Below are 23,478 nucleotides of genomic sequence, written 5' to 3'. Positions count from 1 at the left end.
CCCCATTCTCTTCTTCATCTTCAGTCTGTAGAACAGTGGAGAGGGTCAGGAAGTGAGAACTGAATCAATAAATGAAGCTGATGTACATGGATCATAAATCTTCACAAAACTGCAGCTTTCTGAGTGGTTAAGGCCAAAACACCCACAGATGATATAATGGGTTTTTTTTTACTCCTCATATACATCTGTTTTTGGTAATACTTATGTCGCTTATCTTCTCTCTGTAGTTTTCCACTAGCTATATATGGATAGTATAAGGAATTTAAGGAATTTCCCCTTGGGATTAATAAAGTTTTTTAAATCTTGAATGAATTTATTACTTTATGTTATACACTGATCAGGCATAACATTATGACCACCTGCCTAATATAGTGTTGGTCCCCCTTTTGCTGCCAAAACACAACAAACTGTGATGTGTATTCTGACCCCTTTCTATCAGAACCAGCATTAACTACTTCAGCAGTTTGATCAACAGTAGCTCGTCTGTTGGATCGGATCACACGGTCCAGCCTTCTCTCCCCACGTGCATCAATGAGCCTTGACCGCCCATGACCCTGTCTCCGGTTCACCACTGTTCCTTCTTGGACCACTTTTGATAGATACTGACCACTGCAGACCGGGAACACCCCACAAGAGCTGCAGTTTTGGAGATGCTCTGATCCAGTGGTCTAGCCATCACAATTTGGTCCTTTTGGTCAAACTCACTCAAATCCTTACGCTTGTCCATTTTTCCTGCTTCTAACATCAACTTTGAGGACAAAATGTTCACTTGCTGCCTAATATATCCCACCCACTAACAGGTGCCATGATGAGGAGATACTCAGGTTTTGAGTCCTTACCAAATTTAACAACTAAGCAATAATTAGTATAGCAAATATATACACATCATGCAGACTTCTTAAAATTAGTGTTCATTTTCTACCTCAGTGGAAATGTATATAAGTAGTTATTTAATAGAAATATCAAACTTTATATTTTATTTCAATTTCACATGAGAAGGATTTCCACCAAGTGCACCATTCTATCTCAGGTCAGTTTGGTTGTGTCTTTGGATTAGCTTTGTGTAGTTGCAAACGCTATATAACATTTGAGCTTGTTGCTTTTTGCATCTGACATTCTAGAACCACAGGTTCTGCATGTTGCAACACCACAAAATCTTTGCATGGCTTCTGCCTCGGTCACTAAGGGATGCGTGGTCTTGAATGCTGACCTTGAAAATTAAGATTTATACTGTTTTGTTGAAATTGTTGATTCACTGCACACATTTCACTTTATGATTTTTAATTTTTAAAATTTATCTTTCTAAACCAGAGCCTACTGATGGTCCAGCAGCAGGATCCCATGCTCTCATTGTCGCAGCCCGGGTTTGAATCCCAGGCAGGGAGCTAACACAGCCTGGATAAAATTGGAGGGTTGTGTCAGGAAGAGTGTCTGGCATAAAACCTGTGCCAGAATTGAAACATGCGGATCAAATGATCTGCTGTGGTGACCCCAAACAGGGAGCAGCCGAAAGAACAACAACAAATCAAAGGGCTTGAGTCGAGTCCAAGTCAGGGACACACCTAACTCAAGGACACAATACTAGTAAAACAAAGCATTAGCGCATTGCTGAGGACACAGACACACCACTTTTGGCTCATAAAAAGATTAGAGTAAAAGTTGGTCAGATTACGGTGACTCACTGTAGCACTGATGTCCACGATCATCTTGCCGCGTGTTCTGTTCCTCTCACGATGGTCAGCTCGTTTCTGTTTTTGCTGGAGTATTCTCTCTCGTGTCGTCCGGTACTCTAGTGCGAATTCGCTAACAATTTTGCAGAACCGATGAATGCTGATCTCACGAATTCCAGATGCTGGGTGTCCGAGAAACAGCAGGAACACGTGGAACCTGTAGAAATTTACAAATAATATTAAAAGTACAGTGCATAGAGGACAGATGTTTTTTTTACTGAACTTTACCTAAAAGGTTCATAGAATCCATTCGAAATTATATGTTCTTATGCCCAGAGTGTAACACATGAACATGTATATTACCCATCATTACTCTGAGAACTGTGTGTGTGTTTTACCGGTTGATAATGCGGCGATGCACAGTCTTCAATATGATAATCCTCTTTGCACAGTCCTGCAGGAAGTCAGTCAACTTCTGCTTGAGTGCTGGTTTCATCTCATGCTTGGCGATCAGCTTCAAATTTTCCCATGATGCTTTGCAGCGGTGTTCCATTTGTGACAGATTCTCCTGTAGCAAGTCAAAATCTACCTGGAGAAAGATTTAACTTTTCACCACATAATGCTCAACAAAAAAGAGCTTGCCCAATATTTGAGAGATTATTAAATAATAACCCTTGACCTGTATTATTACTGATGATGATCTTCCTTCTAACAGGGTTTTAGTCTGATAAGACTGGAGACTTGTGTAAATTGTTTGTCAAAGGGCCAAATGCAGTAACTCTAAATGTACTGGTTTAGGTATTTAACTGCTGATCTCAGGGGGATGTTCATGAACAACAGACAGGTTACACACAATAGTGCAATAAGAAAAAAACATCCATTTAACAGCAGTGAGTTAACAGAAAGGCTACAGTAACTCAGACATCCACTCTGTATGATTGTGGTGAGCAGAAAAGCATCTCAGAACACATCAAACCAAGATGTGTAAGGGTTACAACTGCAGAAGACCACATCAGTTTCCATTTCTGTCAACCAAGAACAGAAAGCTGACTAATTCTGGTACACTCATCTTTGCAACATTGCTTCAGTACATTGCTGATTATCAGATTTAGCATTGAATAAGCAGGTGAATGTGTGTGTGCATGATGTCCTGAAATGGACTTGTGTTCCCTTTAAGGGATATTTCCACTTCCAGCTCCAGATCCACAACTACTCTAAACAGAATACAATGGTAACTGAACTGGAATGAAACTAAAGATGTAGTATTCTTCTTATTGAGAAACCTGGATTTTTCACAGAGAAAGGGATTTTCCATGGAACCTGATTGTCTCCTTTGTAATACCTCAGTCCCCAGTTCCAAGACTTCTCTGATTCTGGATCCTCCCATTGCTATACAGTGGTGGTTTTTTTTTTTTTTTTTTTTTTTTTTTTTTTTTTTTTTTAACAGAGAATCCAGTAAAGTATTCGAATAATTTTGGTACATTGAATCCCATCATTATGAAGGTCCCTGCCTCAGGAGGAAGCAGTTAAACTTTGTGTTTGTATATGTGTGAACCTTAGCAGAGCGCGTGATGGCACCGATCTCTGAGTATAGGTCAGTGCTATCTGTGAAGTTCTCCACTACTGCAGAACAGACATGGTGGAGCAGAGATTGTTTATGGAGTGTGTCCTTCACCTCTGGAACCTTCTCCAGGTAACTCAGCTCAAAACCTTTAGCCTACACACACAAACAGACAAATTCCCAAATCCAAGTAAGGAACATGAGGTCTCTAAAGATTTGTGACTTTTGACATTTGATCTATAAGAACTAAGTATAAAATAAGACTTTAGAACCATCTGAACACCACTGGCATCACCACATACCCCAAACTAAATTATTTTGCTAAACAATACTAATCCCATTAACAGTACCCAATACTTGTCACTCACACTAGATCCATTGAGGAAGTTGCCAATACCAAGCACAGCTGAGAGTATATAGCGGAATGTCTTATTTTTCTCCAGCTGCTCCATGCCCTCCTTCAAGTCTTGTAAAGGCTCTGCCACTTCCTGCCAAAAACAAAACACCATTAAGCACTTTCAAATGGGAAACATCATCAGCAATACCTACGCAGGAAAAGACACACACACACAAACACACACCTTCTCAGTTGTTTCATAGTCCATTTTGAAGGCCCAGAGGTGAAGGCGAGCACAGAGTTCACTGATGGAAGAGAGTGTTAATAGGAAGGACTCAGCATTGCCCAGAGGAACATCAGGATTCATCATTTGAGCTTCCTGAATCCTCTGCTTTTCCTCTTCAGTTGGAACCATCGTCAGCAGCTTCTACATAATTGACACAAAGAGCACTGATTGTTACGTATACTCTACAGAGTGTATACCTCGTTGTAATACAGTAAACATGATGTGTACTGGATTGTGGACTCTTCACCTCAATGCCCTCCTTGTTGAGTGCGTACTCGTCAAAATTGAGTATGGCGGATTTGATGGTTCTTGGTGGAGGGAGCACAGTGAGCCCAATGTTAATGGCATTACTGCGTTTGGAATCCAGGACAATGATCTCTTGCCTTTTACCGTCCACTGCTGTTTTCTAACAAACACAAAATAAATGTATAAACATTACAAAGACACATTTCAAATAAAAAATCTCTAGTAAGCACCATCAAACAATTAAATTCGTTAATTAAATACACAAAAAACACCAACATTTCTATCTATCTTACAACTCATAACTACTCAATCACACACACTCAAATACCAACATATACATCAATAACAACTAATACTCTACATCAAACACCAACATTCTCCAAAATCCAAATTCCAAAATACTCAAATCAAATTCCAACAGTGAGCAAGTCTCCATAAAACAAAAAAAGTTAATTCCAAAACTCTCAAACACAAACATTCTTACCTAAATTCTGAAATTCTCCATCACACTAATATTCACCACCAAATACCAACATTGTCCAAAATTGTATCAGCTCAGATATTCTCAATCAAACACCAGTATTCCTCATCAAACACCATCACTTACTCACCAGCTCCATCACACAAGAACATTGTCCAAGATTCAGATATTCTTAAACACCAACATTCAGCAACATTAACTATCAAACAACAACATTCCCATTAAACATGAACAAACTTCATCAAACACCATCATCCCATATTAACCACCAACATTCTCTAAATTACAAAATTCTTTATCTCCAAGATCCTAGAAAAGGTTTTATTACAGCAGTTATGTTTAGACCTACACAGGAATAATATTCATGAAATGTATCAGTCAGGATTTAGGCCTCATCATAGCACAGAGACATCACTGGTTAAAGTGGTAAATGACCTGTTACTGGCTTCTGAACAGGGTTGTGTCTCTTTACTGGTGTTACTCGATCTTAGTGCAGCCTTTGACACCACTGACCACACCATTCTACTTGACAGGCTAGAACATAAGCACATTACAGACTGGATGGTCTTTCTGTTTCTTCATTTGCAGCAGTAAAAGACCCTGAAATTGTGATTATTGACTCAAGTCTTTTATCTGAATCTCATATAGATAATTCTCTCACAGAGATGAGGAATTGCTGTATTATCTGCCTCATGGAAAGAATAACCTCTCGGGAAAAAGAAGTTGAGGGGGTTTATGTACTGCAGCTTTTGTGGGGTGTTCCCGGTCAGTATCTATCAAAAGTGGTCCAAGGAAGGAACAGTGGTGAACCGGTGACAGGGTCATGGGTGGTCAAGGCTCACTGATGCACGTGGGGAGAGAAGGCTGGCCCGTGTGATCCGATCCAACAGACGAGCTACTGTTGATCAAACTGCTGAAGAAGTTAACGCTGGTTCTGATAGAAAGGTGTCAGAATACAGTGAGTCACAGTTTGTTGCATATGGGGCTGCATAGCTGCAGACCGGTCAGGGTGCCTGTGATGACCCCTGTGCACCGCCGAAAGCACCAACAATGGACACGTGAGCATCAGAACTGGACCACGGAGCAGTGGAAGAAGGTGTCCTGGTCTGATGAATCACATTTTCTTGTACATCAGGTGGATGGCCGGGTGCATGTGCGTCTCTTACCTGGGGAACACAGGGCACCAGGATGCACTATGGGAAGAAGGCGAGCTGCTTTGGTCAATGTTCTGCTGCGAAACCTTGGGTCCTGCCATCCATGTGGATGTTACTTTGACACGTACCACCTACCTAAGAATTGTTGCAGACCATCTACACTCTTTCATGGAAACAGTATTCCCTGATGGCTGTGGCCAGAAATGGTTCAGGAATGGTTTGATGACCACAACCAACAGTTTGAGGACCTCCAAATTCCCCAAATCTTAATTCAATCCAGCATCTTTGGGATGTGTTGGACAAGCAAGTCTGATCCACGGAGGCTCCACCTCTCAACTTACAGGACTTAAAGGATCTGCAGCGAAAATATTGGTACCAGATACCACAGCACACCTTCAGGCATCTAATGGAGTCCATGCCTCGAGGGGTCAGGGTTGTTTTGGCAGCAAAAGGAGGACCCGCATTCTCCAAAATTTCCCAAATTCAAAAATTCTCAGTAAAACACCAACAATCTCGATTAAACATCTGAAAATGGAAAGTTACAGAACATAAACAAATTAGAGAATGGTTACCTTGGTTACACTCATTTCCTTGGACTTGCTCTCAAACAAGTTTTCCAGTTTACTTATGTCCAGTCTGACTGGTTCCAGTTTTGACCATAGCGAAAGGTGTCCCCGTCTTAGATCCAGAAACCTCCACTCATCAAGTCTCACCTCACTCCAGAACAAACGGATTGTCTTCTTTTTCTTCTGGAAGAGTGGGCCCTCCGGCTGAGGGGGAGGAGGTGGGGCTGGACCAGCTCCAGGGGCAGGAGGAGGTGGGGGAGGGGCAATGTTGAAGGGGCATGGAGGAGGGGGAGGAGGGGGTGGAGCCAGAACTTCTGACCCAATGAAATCTCCTGAATGCAGGACGTCCTTATCATCCTCATCAACCAAATCAGTGAAGTCGATGTCTCTGATGCGCAGCTCATGAGGCACTGCCATGAGTTGCTCCCACATTTGGTCAGACTCTCTTTTTGGTGTTGGAAGTGATGGTAATGGGAGAGGCTTCTTCTCTTCCTGCAACTCAATTGGTGGAGAGCTCAGGCCTTTGATGAGGTCTCCAAAGCGTTCAGCAAAAGCTCGCACTGTTCCACTCTCGGGCTTCTTCTCACTGCTGTTTTCCTCACTCATATTAGACCCGCCCACCACCAGTGAATCCACACTTTCATTTTCTTCTGTACCAGCTTCCTTTTCAAGCTCTGCCTCCTCTTCCTCTTCTTCCTCACCAGGTTTCATGCTCTGCGAGTAGAGCATGTCCATCATGAAGATCTTGGTGTTTAGGATGTCTCTACATTTCTCACTGCTCAGACCTGCAATAATAATAATAATAATAATAATAATAATAATAATAATAATAATAACAACAACAACAACTTTTATATCTGATAATATATAATAATAATTACTTTTTGTATAGAACATACATTAAGAAATATTTTAAGTGTTACTTAAACACAAGCACATCTTGATTAATTACACTCATTAATTACACGTCTCTTTCATCACCTGTCTTTCATTCCTCACTCGTCTCTCTCTATTGTTTATTTCAAAATCCCTCCCACAACTTTCCATCTTTCCTCTCTCACCTGTTTCTCTTCATTTACTGGTTTCATCTGAATACCACTTATCTTTTCTCCCTTACCTGTCTCTCTCTCCAGAGTGCTGCTAGATGATGAGATGCTAGATGCAGAACAGTTATCTTTCTCATTCACTTCTTCATTCTGTCGTTCTTTATCGCTCAAGATTCCACTGTCTTCCACTTCTACATCCTGAATATTGTCATCTGGCTCTTCCACATTTGTTTCAGGCCCCTCCCCTTCCTCTACAGTTTCCTCCCCTTCTTCTGCTGCCTCTTCCATGACCTGTTCAACACTGATCTCCTCTTCTTCCTCTTCCTTTTCTTCAGGTTCTGAGATGAAGAGAAACACATCTGGTTCTAATTTGTTGTCTAAAATAAAGCCAAAGAGAACAAGAAAGTGTCTGGTTAGATCATGGTGCAGAAAACCTTCACAAGTGAACTGTTTGATGAGGAACAATTCAGTGCAGTTTTATATAATGCTTTGACAATGGAACAATGGAGAAGTCTGGATATTACTTTTAAATTGATCCCTAATGAGAAAGTCAGAGGTGACGGTGATGAAGAAACCTCGACAGGAACCAGGCTCAAAAGGGATCCTCATCCTCATTTGGGTGGGATTATAAACCATTATAAACACTGAGAATGTGATTATAAACCATTATAAACACAGAGTGGGATTATAAATCATTATAAACACTGAGTGTGGAATTATAAATCATTATAAACACCAGAGAGTGGGATTACAAATCATTATAAACACAGCGTGGGATTATAAATCATTATAAACACTGAGAGTGGGATTATAAATCATTATAAACACCAGAGTGTGGAATTATAAATCATTATAAACACTGAGTGTGGAATTATAAATCATTATAAACACTGAGAGTGGGATTATAAATCATTATAAACACAGAGTGGGATTATAAATCATTATAAACACAGAGTGGGATTATAAATCATTATAAACACTGAGAGTGGGATTATAAATCATTATAAACACAGAGTGGGATTATAAATCATTATAAACACAGAGAGTGGGATTATAAATCATTATAAACACAGAGTGGGATTATAAATTATAATAAACACAGAGAGTGGGATTATAAATCATCACAGAACTGTCAAGCAGGGTCAAGCAGTTGAAAAAACTTGAGTATGAGTTTTATACTTTATTAAATCACAGTGAAGTTTCTGAGTGTTCAGTAACTGATACTTGAGCCTGCTATACTAGTGTAGTCTTCAGGCTGTCTAAGATCCACAGCCCCCAATAAACATTCACCTGGCAGGTGCGGTGTAGAGGATACGTCCAGAGCCTCTTGTGACATGACAGATGTGGGCGTGTCATCCTGAGATGACTGACAGAAGTCTGAGGGGCCATGAGGTGCTGAGTGCACTCGTTCTCGCTCATACTCCTCTGCGGCTAACCTTTCTGCAGTTTTAAATCTGAGTGACAGTAGAATGGAGAGGATGAAGATCTGAGGTTACTGATGAAGTGCAATTTTCATTCTTTGAAATTCTGACATGAAATAGCGAGCACTCACCTTTCCTCTCGAGCTAATCGAGCCTCCTCCATGTTTCCAGCATAGTCCCGACTACACACAGGTCACCATGTTTATTATTATCATCATCATCATTATTATTATTATTATTATTTCTTCTGTATATTCTTCTGATATTTCTTCTGTACGTTGTGATGATGAATCATTTTAAAACACTGCTGAAATCTTACTACAGGGTTAGTCTTTCTTTACAAAGTTATTATAGTTTCTATTCTTACACTGAACAGTTCTTCAGTTTGTCTCTTCCACTTGGGGTCATTGATTTCAGAAAAGGTTACAGGTAAAAAAAAAAAAAAAAAGCGCTTTATAAAACTTAAAGAATCAAAAGCTACTGTTAGCCACCAAAACAGCCCTAATGATGTTTGGGCTTTTTCCTGACCCTCACTTGTGAACAATTCAATCAACATCATTAAACCTGTGCATTGGCTTGTGGTCACAGCAAAAACAAGAAATACAGCAATGAATTCATAGGAAGTGGGTGGAGCTAACCTGTGTCGATTCCGCTCTTCTCTCTCTATCCTCTGTAGTCTCTCCTCCCTTTCAATTCGCCGTCTCTCTCTCTCTGCTGCCAGGGACTCCTGATGCTGCCGATATGAGGAGGACAGAAGAAGAGGAGGTCTGACGTGGAGAGGAAAGAGGGATGATGAGATCTTCAGAAGGATTAAAAGTGTCCAATGTGTATATTTCCGAGTTTACCTGTCATTCTGCTGTATGGTGGGAGCAGAAGGAGCATAAAGAGTGGAAAATGACCTCACCTGCCTAACAGGACGCAAAAAGAGACACCACGAGAAGAGAAAGATTAGATACCAACATGTTGGTGTCAAACAAATTGGTGTGTTTTGGGGGTGGGGAAGAAAAAAAAATTAAAACAAGTGCAGCCAAACAAGACGCATTTTACATGTGATTTTAATAAACTGGTTTTATTTCAAGGTGGTGGGGAATAAAGACGTGAAGGTCAGAGGTCACAGGTGAAGGAGTCAGTGTCATCAATTATAGTCTGTTTCTCCCCCAGAGCTGTGTACCTTTCACTGTTCTTCTGCTTTAGCTCCACCTCTTCCTCAAGGTCATAGGAAAAGAGATGAAATGGAGAGTGAGGGATGTATGGGAGGAGCCTCTGTGGGTGGGTGGAGCCATGGAGGGGCGGAGTCATCTCGGAGCAGGGTGGAACCGTGACTGAGGACCTGCGCTCGGCTAGCAAAGTTTCTAGCAAAGACGGTGTCTTGACGTAGCCCTCAGACACTTCCACACACTTCTCTTCCTCTAGTTCTGCAGCAGGACGATCTGACTGGTCACTAACGTAGCGGAGTGTTAGAATCGATGATCAGAATCGCACAGATGAACTCAGTATGCTGAGATACACTCAAACGGTTTGAGAACTCTAGAGTTGTTTAGAAGTGATGTGGAGTGGGTTAAGAAATTGAATGGCGTATATAAAGGTGACTGGGTGAGTGTCCTAAATTCACTGAGAGCTGAAGTCAAGAATCTCTTTCTGTAAATCTTTCACTACAGATTACCTGATACCACTCTGACTAAAGGGTTTAGTTTCTCCCTCTTCATCACCATCATCATCTGAGTTTGACTCTGTAAGTGGAGTCTCCTCCCCTTCCTCACACTCCTCCTCTCTGTGGAGGGACGGAGGGATGAGGAAGGAGGATGTGTAGTAGCAGATGACCAAAACAATTCACAGAGAGAGAAATAAAAGAGGATGAGAGAGAGAGAGAGAGAGAGAGAGGAGTAGGAAATAACAGACATTATAGATTTCAGTAAAAAGATGTAAATATAAAGAGAAAATGATATAGCTGCTGGAGTGAGCTAATTAAAGATGAATTTAGTTGTGTGTGTGTGGTAAGTAGGAAATCCACTGAGTCCACACAGACATGCAGATGTTCAGTAAAACTGTGTTAATGTTATTCATGTTTCAGAGCCACAGCTGCTCAGGTGGAGACGAGGTTTCAGTCTCATCTAGACCTTTAAACACAACAACTCGCCTTTACACCTGAAAACAATTACTGATTGATATATTTTGAGTAGATCTGGGCACACACTGTCCTGGGCTGACTGCGGCCCTTGGCTGAGTGTGTGTTTATGACCTCATCTTCTTTCCGTAATATCCTTTGTTTTGTCCAAGAAATTATTTCTGTTCTGTTTTGATGAACATGTGCTGAACACAGACACTCAGTAACAGTTCCATCTTCCGTATCTTAGGCCTTTTTTGTAAAAAACTCGCAAAACTGCCAGTGGACACGTCAACACCACGTCTGTTTCTGCTGACGTCTTTTGTTTACCTGCACATAATAAAGATTATACCTTTCTTCTGTATAAATACTCCCTGTTCATCTCAGTAAATTTTGAAGAGTTTTGCTATTCAATCTCTTTCTCTGTGTGGTTCTTTGGCAAAAGTTTCCCTGAATTTAGCTCTAGAAGCAGCAGCAGCAGCTGGACTCTGAGTGTGAACCCGAAAATTAGAAAAATATTTGTCTGTGTAAAATTTAATAGGACTGTTTAAAAATACAAAATAAAAGACCAATACAATTATACACCTATCAGCCATAACTTTATGACCACCTGCCTAATATTGTGTTGGTCCCCCTTTTGCTGCCAAAACAGCCCTGACCCGTCGAGGCATGGACTCCACTAGATCCCTGAAGGTGTGCTGTGGGATCTGGCACCAAGATGTTAGCAGCAGATCCTTTAAGTCCTGTAAGTTGTGAGGTGGGGTCTCCATGGATCAGACTTGTTTGTCCAGCACATCACACAGATGCTGGATTGGATTGAGATCTGGAGAATTTGGAGGCCGAGTCAACACCTCAAACTGGTTGTTGTGGTCATCAAACCATTCCTGAACCATTTCTGCTTTGTGTCACGGTGCATTATCCTGCTGAAAGAGGCCACAGCCATCAGGGAATACCGTTTCCATGAAAGGGTGTAGATGTTCTGTAACAGTGCTTAGGTAGGTGGTACGTGTCAAAGGAACATCCACATGGATACAGGACCCAAGGTTTCCCAGCAGAACACTGACCAAAGCAGGACACTGCCTCCACCGGCTCTCCTTCTTCCCATAGTGCATCCTGGTGCCACGTGTTCCCCAGGTAAGAGACGCACACGCACCCGGCCATCCACGTGATGTAAAAGAAAACGTGATTCATCAGACCAGGCCACCTTCTTCCATTGCTCTATGGTCCAGTTCTGATGCTCACTCAACCATTGTTGGTTCACCACTGTTCCTTCCTTGGACCACTTTTGATAGATACTGACCACTGCAGACCGGGAACACCCCACAAGATATGCAGTTTTGGAGATGCTCTGATCCAGTGGTCTAGCCATCACAATTTGGTCCTTTTGGTCAAACTCGCTCAAATCCTTAAACTTGTCCATTTTTCCTGCTTCTAACATCAACTTTGAGGACAAAATGTTCAATTGGTGCCTAATATATCCCACCCACTAACAGGTGCCATGATGAGGAGATACTCAGTCTGATTCACTTTACCCGTCACCGGTCATAATTTTATGGCTGATCGGTGTATACTGTATAAATAACTGCCTGATGCTCAGGAGACTCACACACTCCTCCTACATGACTAGAAGGTCTGTTAGCGTGTGATGAGGTGAAGACTAACCACTGTTTTTCTGTTAACGGTGAGAAATTTAGGTGTACACAGCAAACACGGACTTACATGACAGCCAGAGGTTTCAGTACACCTGATGCTGCTCTGAAGTACACAAACATTTGATACACACTCACAATGATGCACACACACACACACACTGACACACATACTGATGCACACGTACTGATACACACATACCGATACACACACGTAGTGATACGCACACATACTGGTACACACACACACACACAGATACACACACACGCTGACACTGACACACACCGACACACATACTGATACACATACAGATACACACACACACAGATACGCACACATACTGATACACATACAGATACACACACAGATACACACACGTACCGATACGCACACATACTGATACACACACAGACACACATACTGATACACACACACAGACACACATACTGACACACTGATACACACTGACATACTGATACACACACACACACACTGACACATACTGATACACACACACACACACATACTGATACACACACAGACACACATACTGATACACACACACACACAGACACACATACTGATACACACACACACACAGACACACATACTGATACACACACACAGACACATATACTGATACACACACATATACTGATACACTGATACACACACTGACATACTGATACACACACACACACACACACACTGACACACATACTGATACACACACACAGACACACATACTGATACACACACACAGACACATACTGATACACACACACATACTGATACACTGATACACACACTGACATACTGATACACACACACACACACACTGACACACATACTGATACACACACACAGACACACATACTGATACACACACACACAGACACACATACTGATACACACACACACAGACATACTGATACACACACAGACATATACTGATACACACACACAGACACACATACTGATACACACACACAGACACATATACTGATACACACACACATACTGATACACTGATACACACACTGACATACTGATACACTGATACACACACTGACATACTGATACACACACACACAGACACACATACTGATACACACACACACACACACACATACTGATACACACACAGACACACATACTGATACACACACACACATACTGATACACACACAGACACACATACTGATACACACAGATACACACACACTGACACGTACTGAGACACACACGTACTGACATACTGAGACACACGTATTGATACACACACGTACTGAAACACACACAGACACACTGATACACACACACAGACACACATACTGATACACACACACAGACACACATACTGATACACACACACAGACACACATACTGATACACACACACACAGACACACATACTGATACACACACACACAGACACACATACTGATACACACACACACAGACACACATACTGATACACACACACAGACACACATACTGATACACACACATACTGATACACACACAGACACACATACTGATACACACACAGACACACATACTGATACACACACAGACACACACACACAGGCACACACCGACACACATACTGACACTGATACATACACACACACACACGTACTGACACACATACTGAGACACACGTATTGATACACACACGTACTGAAACACACACAGACACACTGATACACACACACAGACACACATACTGATACACACACACACAGACACACATACTGATACACACACACACAGACACACATACTGATACACACACACACAGACACACATACTGATACACACACACACAGACACACATACTGATACACACACACACACACACACATACTGATACACACACAGACACACATACTGATACACACACAGACACACATACTGATACACACACACACAGACACACATACTGATACACACACACACAGACACACATACTGATACACACACACACAGACACACATACTGATACACACACACACACACAGACACACATACTGATACACACACACAGACACACATACTGATACACACACACACACAGACACATACTGATACACACACACACAGACACACATACTGATACACACACACAGACACACATACTGATACACACAGATACACACACACAGACACACATACTGATACACACAGATACACACACGTACTGACACACATACTGAGACACACGTATTGATACACACGTACTGAAACACACACAGACACACTGATACACACACACAGACACACATACTGATACACACACACACAGACACACATACTGATACACACACACACAGACACACATACTGATACACACACACAGACACACATACTGATACACACACACAGACAGACATACTAATACACACACAGACACACATACTGATACACACACACACAGACACACATACTGATACACACACAGACACACATACTGATACACACACACACACACACAGACACATACTGATACACACACACAGACACATACTGATACACACACACACAGACACACATACTGATACACAGACACACATACTGATACACAGACACACATACTGATACACACACACACAGACACACATACTGATACACACACACACAGACACACATACTGATACACACACACACAGACACACATACTGATACACACACACACAGACACACATACTGATACACACACACACAGACACACACTGATACACACACACACACAGACACACATACTGATACACACACACACAGACACACATACTGATACACACACACAGACAGACATACTGATACACACACACAGACAGACATACTGATACACACACAGACACACATACTGATACACACACACACAGACACACATACTGATACACACACAGACACACATACTGATACACACACACACACAGACACATACTGATACACACACACAGACACATACTGATACACACACACACAGACACACATACTGATACACAGACACACATACTGATACACAGACACACATACTGATACACACACACACAGACACACATACTGATACACACACACAGACACACATACTGATACACACACACACACGGACACACATACTGATACACACACACAGACACACATACTGATACACACACACAGACACACATACTGATACACACACACACACAGACACACATACTGATACACACACACACAGACACACATACTGATACACACACACACACAGACACACATACTGATACACACACACACACAGACACACATACTGATACACACACACACACAGACACACATACTGATACACAGACACACAGACACACATACTGATACACACACACACAGACACACATACTGATACACACACACACACAGACACACATACTGATACACACACACAGACACACATACTGATACACACAGACACACACAGACACACATACTGATACACACACACACAGACACACATACTGATACACACACAGACACACATACTGATACACACACACACATACTGATACACACACACACAGACACACATACTGATACACACACACACAGACACACATACTGATACACACACAGACACACATACTGATACACACACACACATACTGATACACACACACACAGACACACATACTGATACACACACACACAGACACACATACTGATACACACAGACACACATACTGATACACACACACATACTGATACACACACACACAGACACGCATACTGATACACACACACACAGACACACATACTGATACACACACACACACACAGACACACATACTGATACACACACACAGACACACATACTGATACACACACAGACACACATACTGATACACACAGACACACATACTGATACACACACACACATACTGATACACACACGTACTGACACATACTGAGACACACGTATTGATACACACGTACTGAAACACACACAGACACACTGATACACACACACAGACACACATACTGATACACACACACACAGACACACATACTGATACACACACACACACACACATACTGATACACACACAGACACATATACTGATACACACACACTGATACACACATACTGACACACACTGATACACACACACTGACACACTGACACACACATACTGATACACACATACTGATACACACTGACCTACTGATACACACTGACATACTGATACACACATACTGATACAGACACATACTGATACACACACTGACACACACACACACTGACACATACTGATGCACACACACTGACACATACTGATACATACACACTGACACATACTGATACACACTGACACACATACTGATACACACAGACAGATACACACAAACACACACATACTGATACACACTGACACATACTGATACACACACACTGACATACTGATACACACACTGACATACTGATACACACACACTGACATACTGATACACACACACTGACATACTGATACACCAATAATGATACACACATACTGATACACACACACTGACACATACTGATACACACACACTGACATACTGATACACACATACTGATATACTGATACACACACTGACACACACATACTGATACACATACTGATACACTGCCACACACACATACTGATACACACAGATACACACACACTGACACGTACTGAGACACACGTACTGACACACATACTGATACACACACACAGACACACATACTGATACACACACACAGACACACATACTGATACACACATACTGATACACACTGATACACACACTGATACACACATACTGATACACACAGACACATACTGATACACACATACTGATACACACTGACATACTGATACACACTGACATACTGATACACACATACTGATACACACTGACACACTGATACACACTGACATACTGATACACACATACTGATACACACTGACACACATACTGATACACACAGACAGATACACACAAACACACACATACTGATACACACTGACACATACTGATACACACATACTGACACACTGATACACACACACTGATACACATACTGATACACACACACTGACATACTGATACACACACACTGACATACTGATACACCAATAATGATACACACATACTGATACACACACACTGACACATACTGATACACACACACTGACATACTGATACACACATACTGATATACTGATACACACACACTGACACACACATACTGATACACACATACTGACACACTGATACACACACACTGATACACATACTGATACACATACTGATACACACATACTGATACACACACACAGACACACATACTGATACACACACACAGTGACACACATACTGATACACACACACACACAGACACACATACTGATACACACACACACACAGACACACATACTGATACACACACACACAGACACACATACTGATACACACACACACAGACACACAATGATACACACACACACAGACACACATACTGATACACACACACAGACACACATACTGATACACACACACAGACACATATACTGATACACACACATATACTGATACACACAGACACATACTGATACACACACACACACACACACATACTGATACACACACACGTACTAAGACACACACACACACACACAGAGACACACGTATTGATACACACTGACAGACATACTGATACACACACACAGACACATACTGATACACACACAGACACACATACTGATACACACACACAGACACACATACTGATACACACACACACAGACACATACTGATACACACACAGACACACATACTGATACACACACACAGACACATACTGATACACACACACAGACACACATACTGATACACACACAGACACACATACTGATACACACACACACACACACATACTGATACACACACACACAGACACATACTGATACACACACACACACAGACACACATACTGATACACACAGACACACATACTGATACACACACACAGACACACATACTGATACACACACACACACAGACACACATACTGATACACACACACACACAGACACACATACTGATACACACACACACAGACACACATACTGATACACACACACACACAGACACACATACTGATACACACACACACACAGACACACATACTGATACACACACACACACAGACACACATACTGATACACACACACACACAGACACACATACTGATACACACACACACACACAGACACACATACTGATACACACACACACACAGACACACATACTGATACACACACACACAGACACACATACTGATACACACACAGACACACATACTGATACACACACACACAGACACACATACTGATACACACACAGACACACATACTGATACACTGATACACACACTGACATACTGATACACACACACACTGACACACATACTGATACACACACACAGACACACATACTGATACACACACACACAGACACACATACTGATACACACACACACACACATACTGATACACACACAGACACATATACTGATACACACACAGACACACATACTGATACACACAGACACACAGACACACATACTGATACACACACACACACACACACATACTGATACACACACAGACACACATACTGATGCACACAGATACACACACACTGACACGTACTGAGACACACACGTACTGACATACTGAGACACACGTATTGATACACACACGTACTGAAACACACACAGACACACTGATACACACACACAGACACACATACTGATACACACACACACAGACACACATACTGATACACACACACACAGACACACATACTGATACACACACACACAGACACACATACTGATACACACACACACACACACAGACACACATACTGATACACACACACACACACACACACACACACACACACACACACAGACACACATACTGATACACACACACACAGACACATACTGATACACACACACACACACACAGACACACATACTGATACACACACACAGACACACATACTGATACACACACACAGACACACATACTGATACACACACACACAGACACACATACTGATACACACACACAGACACACATACTGATACACACAGATACACACACGTACTGACACATACTGAGACACACGTACTGAAACACACACAGAGACACTGATACACACACACAGACACACATACTGATACACACACACACAGACACACATACTGATACACACACACACACATACTGATACACACACACATACTGATACACACACAGACACATATACTGATACACACACAGACACACATACTGATACACACAGATACACACACACAGACACACACACTGACACGTACTGAGACACACACGTACTGACACACATACTGAGACACACGTATTGATACACACACGTACTGAAACACACAGACACACTGATACACACACACAGACACACATACTGATACACACACACAGACACACATACTGATACACACACACACATACTGATACACACACAGACACACATACTGATACACACACACAGACACACATACTGATACACACACACAGACACATACTGATACACACACACACATACTGATACACACACAGACACACATACTGATACACACACAGACACACATACTGATACACACACAGACACACATACTGATACACACACAGACACACATACTGATACACACACACAGACACACATACTGATACACACAGATACACACACACTGACACATACTGAGACACACACACTGACACACATACTGAGACACACGATTGATACACACACGTACTGAAACACACACAGACACACTGATACACACACACAGACACACATACTGATACACACACACACAGACACACATACTGATACACACACACACAGACACACATACTGATACACACACACACAGACACACATACTGATACACACACACACAGACACACATACTGATACACACACACACACACACATACTGATACACACACACACACACACATACTGATACACACACACACAGACACACATACTGATACACACACACACACACATACTGATACACACACACAGACACACATACTGATACACACACACACAGACACACATACTGACACACACACACACACAGACACACATACTGATACACACACACACACAGACACACATACTGACACACACACAGACACATATACTGATACACACAGACACACAGACACACATACTGATACACACACACACATACTGATACACACACAGACACACATACTGATGCACACAGATACACACACACTGACACGTACTGAGACACACACGTACTGACATACTGAGACACACGTATTGATACACACACGTACTGAAACACACACAGACACACTGATACACACACACAGACACACATACTGATACACACACACACAGACACACATACTGATACACACACACACAGACACACATACTGATACACACACACACACACACACAGACACACATACTGATACACACACACACAGACACACATACTGATACACACACACACACACACACAGACACACATACTGATACACACACACACAGACACATACTGATACACACACACACACACAGACACACATACTGATACACACACACAGACACACATACTGATACACACACACAGACACACATACTGATACACACACACACAGACACACATACTGATACACACACACAGACACACATACTGATACACACAGATACACACACGTACTGACATACTGAGACACACGTATTGATACACACGTACTGAAACACACACAGACACACTGATACACACACACAGACACACATACTGATACACACACACACAGACACACATACTGATACACACACACACACATACTGATACACACACACATACTGATACACACACAGACACATATACTGATACACACACAGACACACATACTGATACACACAGATACACACACACAGACACACACACTGACACGTACTGAGACACACGTACTGACACACATGCTGAGACACACGTATTGATGCACACACGTACTGAAACACACAGACACACCGATACACACACACACACACACCGATACACACACACACACACACACACACCGATACACACACACACACAGATACACACATACCGATACACACACAGACACATACTGATACACATATACTGAAACACACACTGACACACATACTGATACACACACACAGACACATACTGATACACACACACACATACTGATACACACACAGACACACATACTGATACACACACAGACACACATACTGATACACACACAGACACACATACTGATACACACACAGACACACATACTGATACACACACACAGACACACATACTGATACACACAGATACACACACACTGACACGTACTGAGACACACACGTACTGACACACATACTGAGACACACGTATTGATACACACACGTACTGAAACACACACAGACACACTGATACACACACACAGACACACATACTGATACACACACAGACACACATACTGATACACACACACACAGACACACATACTGATACACACACACAGACACACATACTGATACACACACACACAGACACACATACTGATACACACACACACAGACACACATACTGATACACACACACACAGACACATACTGATACACACACACACACAGACACATACTGATACACACACACACACAGACACATACTGATACACACACAGACACACATACTGATACACAGACACACATACTGATACACACACACACAGACAAACATACTGACACACACACACACACAGACACACATACTGATACACACACACACAGACACACATACTGATACACACACACACAGACACACATACTGATACACACACACACAGACACACATACTGATACACACACACACAGACACACATACTGATACACAGACACACAGACACAACATACTGACACACACACACACAGACACACATACTGATACACACACACACACAGACACACATACTGATACACACACACACACAGACACACATACTGATACACACACACACACAGACACACATACTGATACACACACACACAGACACACATACTGATACACACACACACAGACACACATACTGATACACACACACATACTGATACACACACAGACACATATACTGATACACACACAGACACACATACTGATACACACACACACAGACACATATACTGATACACACACACACAGACACACATACTGATACACACACACACAGACACACATACTGATACACACACAGACACACATACTGATACACACACACACAGACACATACTGATACACACACACACTGACACACATACTGATACACACACACAGACACACATACTGATACACACACACAGACACACATACTGATACACACACACACAGACACACATACTGATACACACACACACAGACACACATACTGATACACACACACACAGACACACATACTGATACACACACACACAGACACACATACTGATACACACACACACAGACACACATACTGATACACACACACACAGACACACATACTGATACACACACACACAGACACACATACTGATACACACACACACAGACACACATACTGATACACACACACACAGACACACATACTGACACACACACACACACAGACACACATACTGATACACACACACACAGACACACATACTGATACACACACACACAGACACACATACTGATACACACACACACAGACACACATACTGATACACACACACACAGACACACATACTGATACACACACACACAGACACACATACTGACACACACACACACAGACACACATACTGATACACA

The 23,478-nt window shown here is 41.9% G+C and overlaps 1 protein-coding gene across 8 annotated transcripts in view; it reads right to left on the bottom strand.

Annotated features, from left to right (window-relative positions):
- Positions 1-23,478, bottom strand: part of fhod3a (formin homology 2 domain containing 3a) — a 107,184-nt gene that overhangs the window by 2,891 nt on the left and 80,815 nt on the right. For 2 of the 8 annotated variants that reach the window (XR_009206543.1, XM_058408438.1), the window contains exons 11-26: positions 12,592-12,627; positions 10,432-10,539; positions 9,940-10,209; positions 9,614-9,676; positions 9,407-9,535; positions 8,900-8,950; positions 8,638-8,801; positions 7,419-7,724; positions 6,308-7,086; positions 4,102-4,260; positions 3,813-3,995; positions 3,600-3,719; positions 3,226-3,387; positions 2,069-2,259; positions 1,683-1,887; positions 2-25 (exon numbers count right to left, since the gene is read on the bottom strand). Coding sequence is in view for 7 of the 8 variants with exons in the window: in XM_058408438.1 (XP_058264421.1) it covers positions 2-25; positions 1,683-1,887; positions 2,069-2,259; positions 3,226-3,387; positions 3,600-3,719; positions 3,813-3,995; positions 4,102-4,260; positions 6,308-7,086; positions 7,419-7,724; positions 8,638-8,801; positions 8,900-8,950; positions 9,407-9,535; positions 9,614-9,676; positions 9,940-10,209; positions 10,432-10,539; positions 12,592-12,627 (2,950 nt within the window). In the remaining variant the exon portion in view is untranslated. The remainder of the gene's footprint in view (position 1; positions 26-1,682; positions 1,888-2,068; positions 2,260-3,225; positions 3,388-3,599; positions 3,720-3,812; positions 3,996-4,101; positions 4,261-6,307; positions 7,087-7,418; positions 7,725-8,637; positions 8,802-8,899; positions 8,951-9,406; positions 9,536-9,613; positions 9,677-9,939; positions 10,210-10,431; positions 10,540-12,591; positions 12,628-23,478) is intronic. The other 6 variants (XM_058408440.1, XM_058408439.1, XM_058408441.1 and 3 more) reach the window with 6 other exon arrangements.

The sequence above is a fragment of the Hemibagrus wyckioides genome, linkage group LG14 (assembly GCF_019097595.1).
Source record: "Hemibagrus wyckioides isolate EC202008001 linkage group LG14, SWU_Hwy_1.0, whole genome shotgun sequence".
Classification (NCBI taxonomy): Eukaryota; Metazoa; Chordata; class Actinopteri; order Siluriformes; family Bagridae; genus Hemibagrus; species Hemibagrus wyckioides.
Note: the sequence above shows the minus strand (reverse complement) of the source record. Positions and strands in the feature narration are given on the sequence as shown.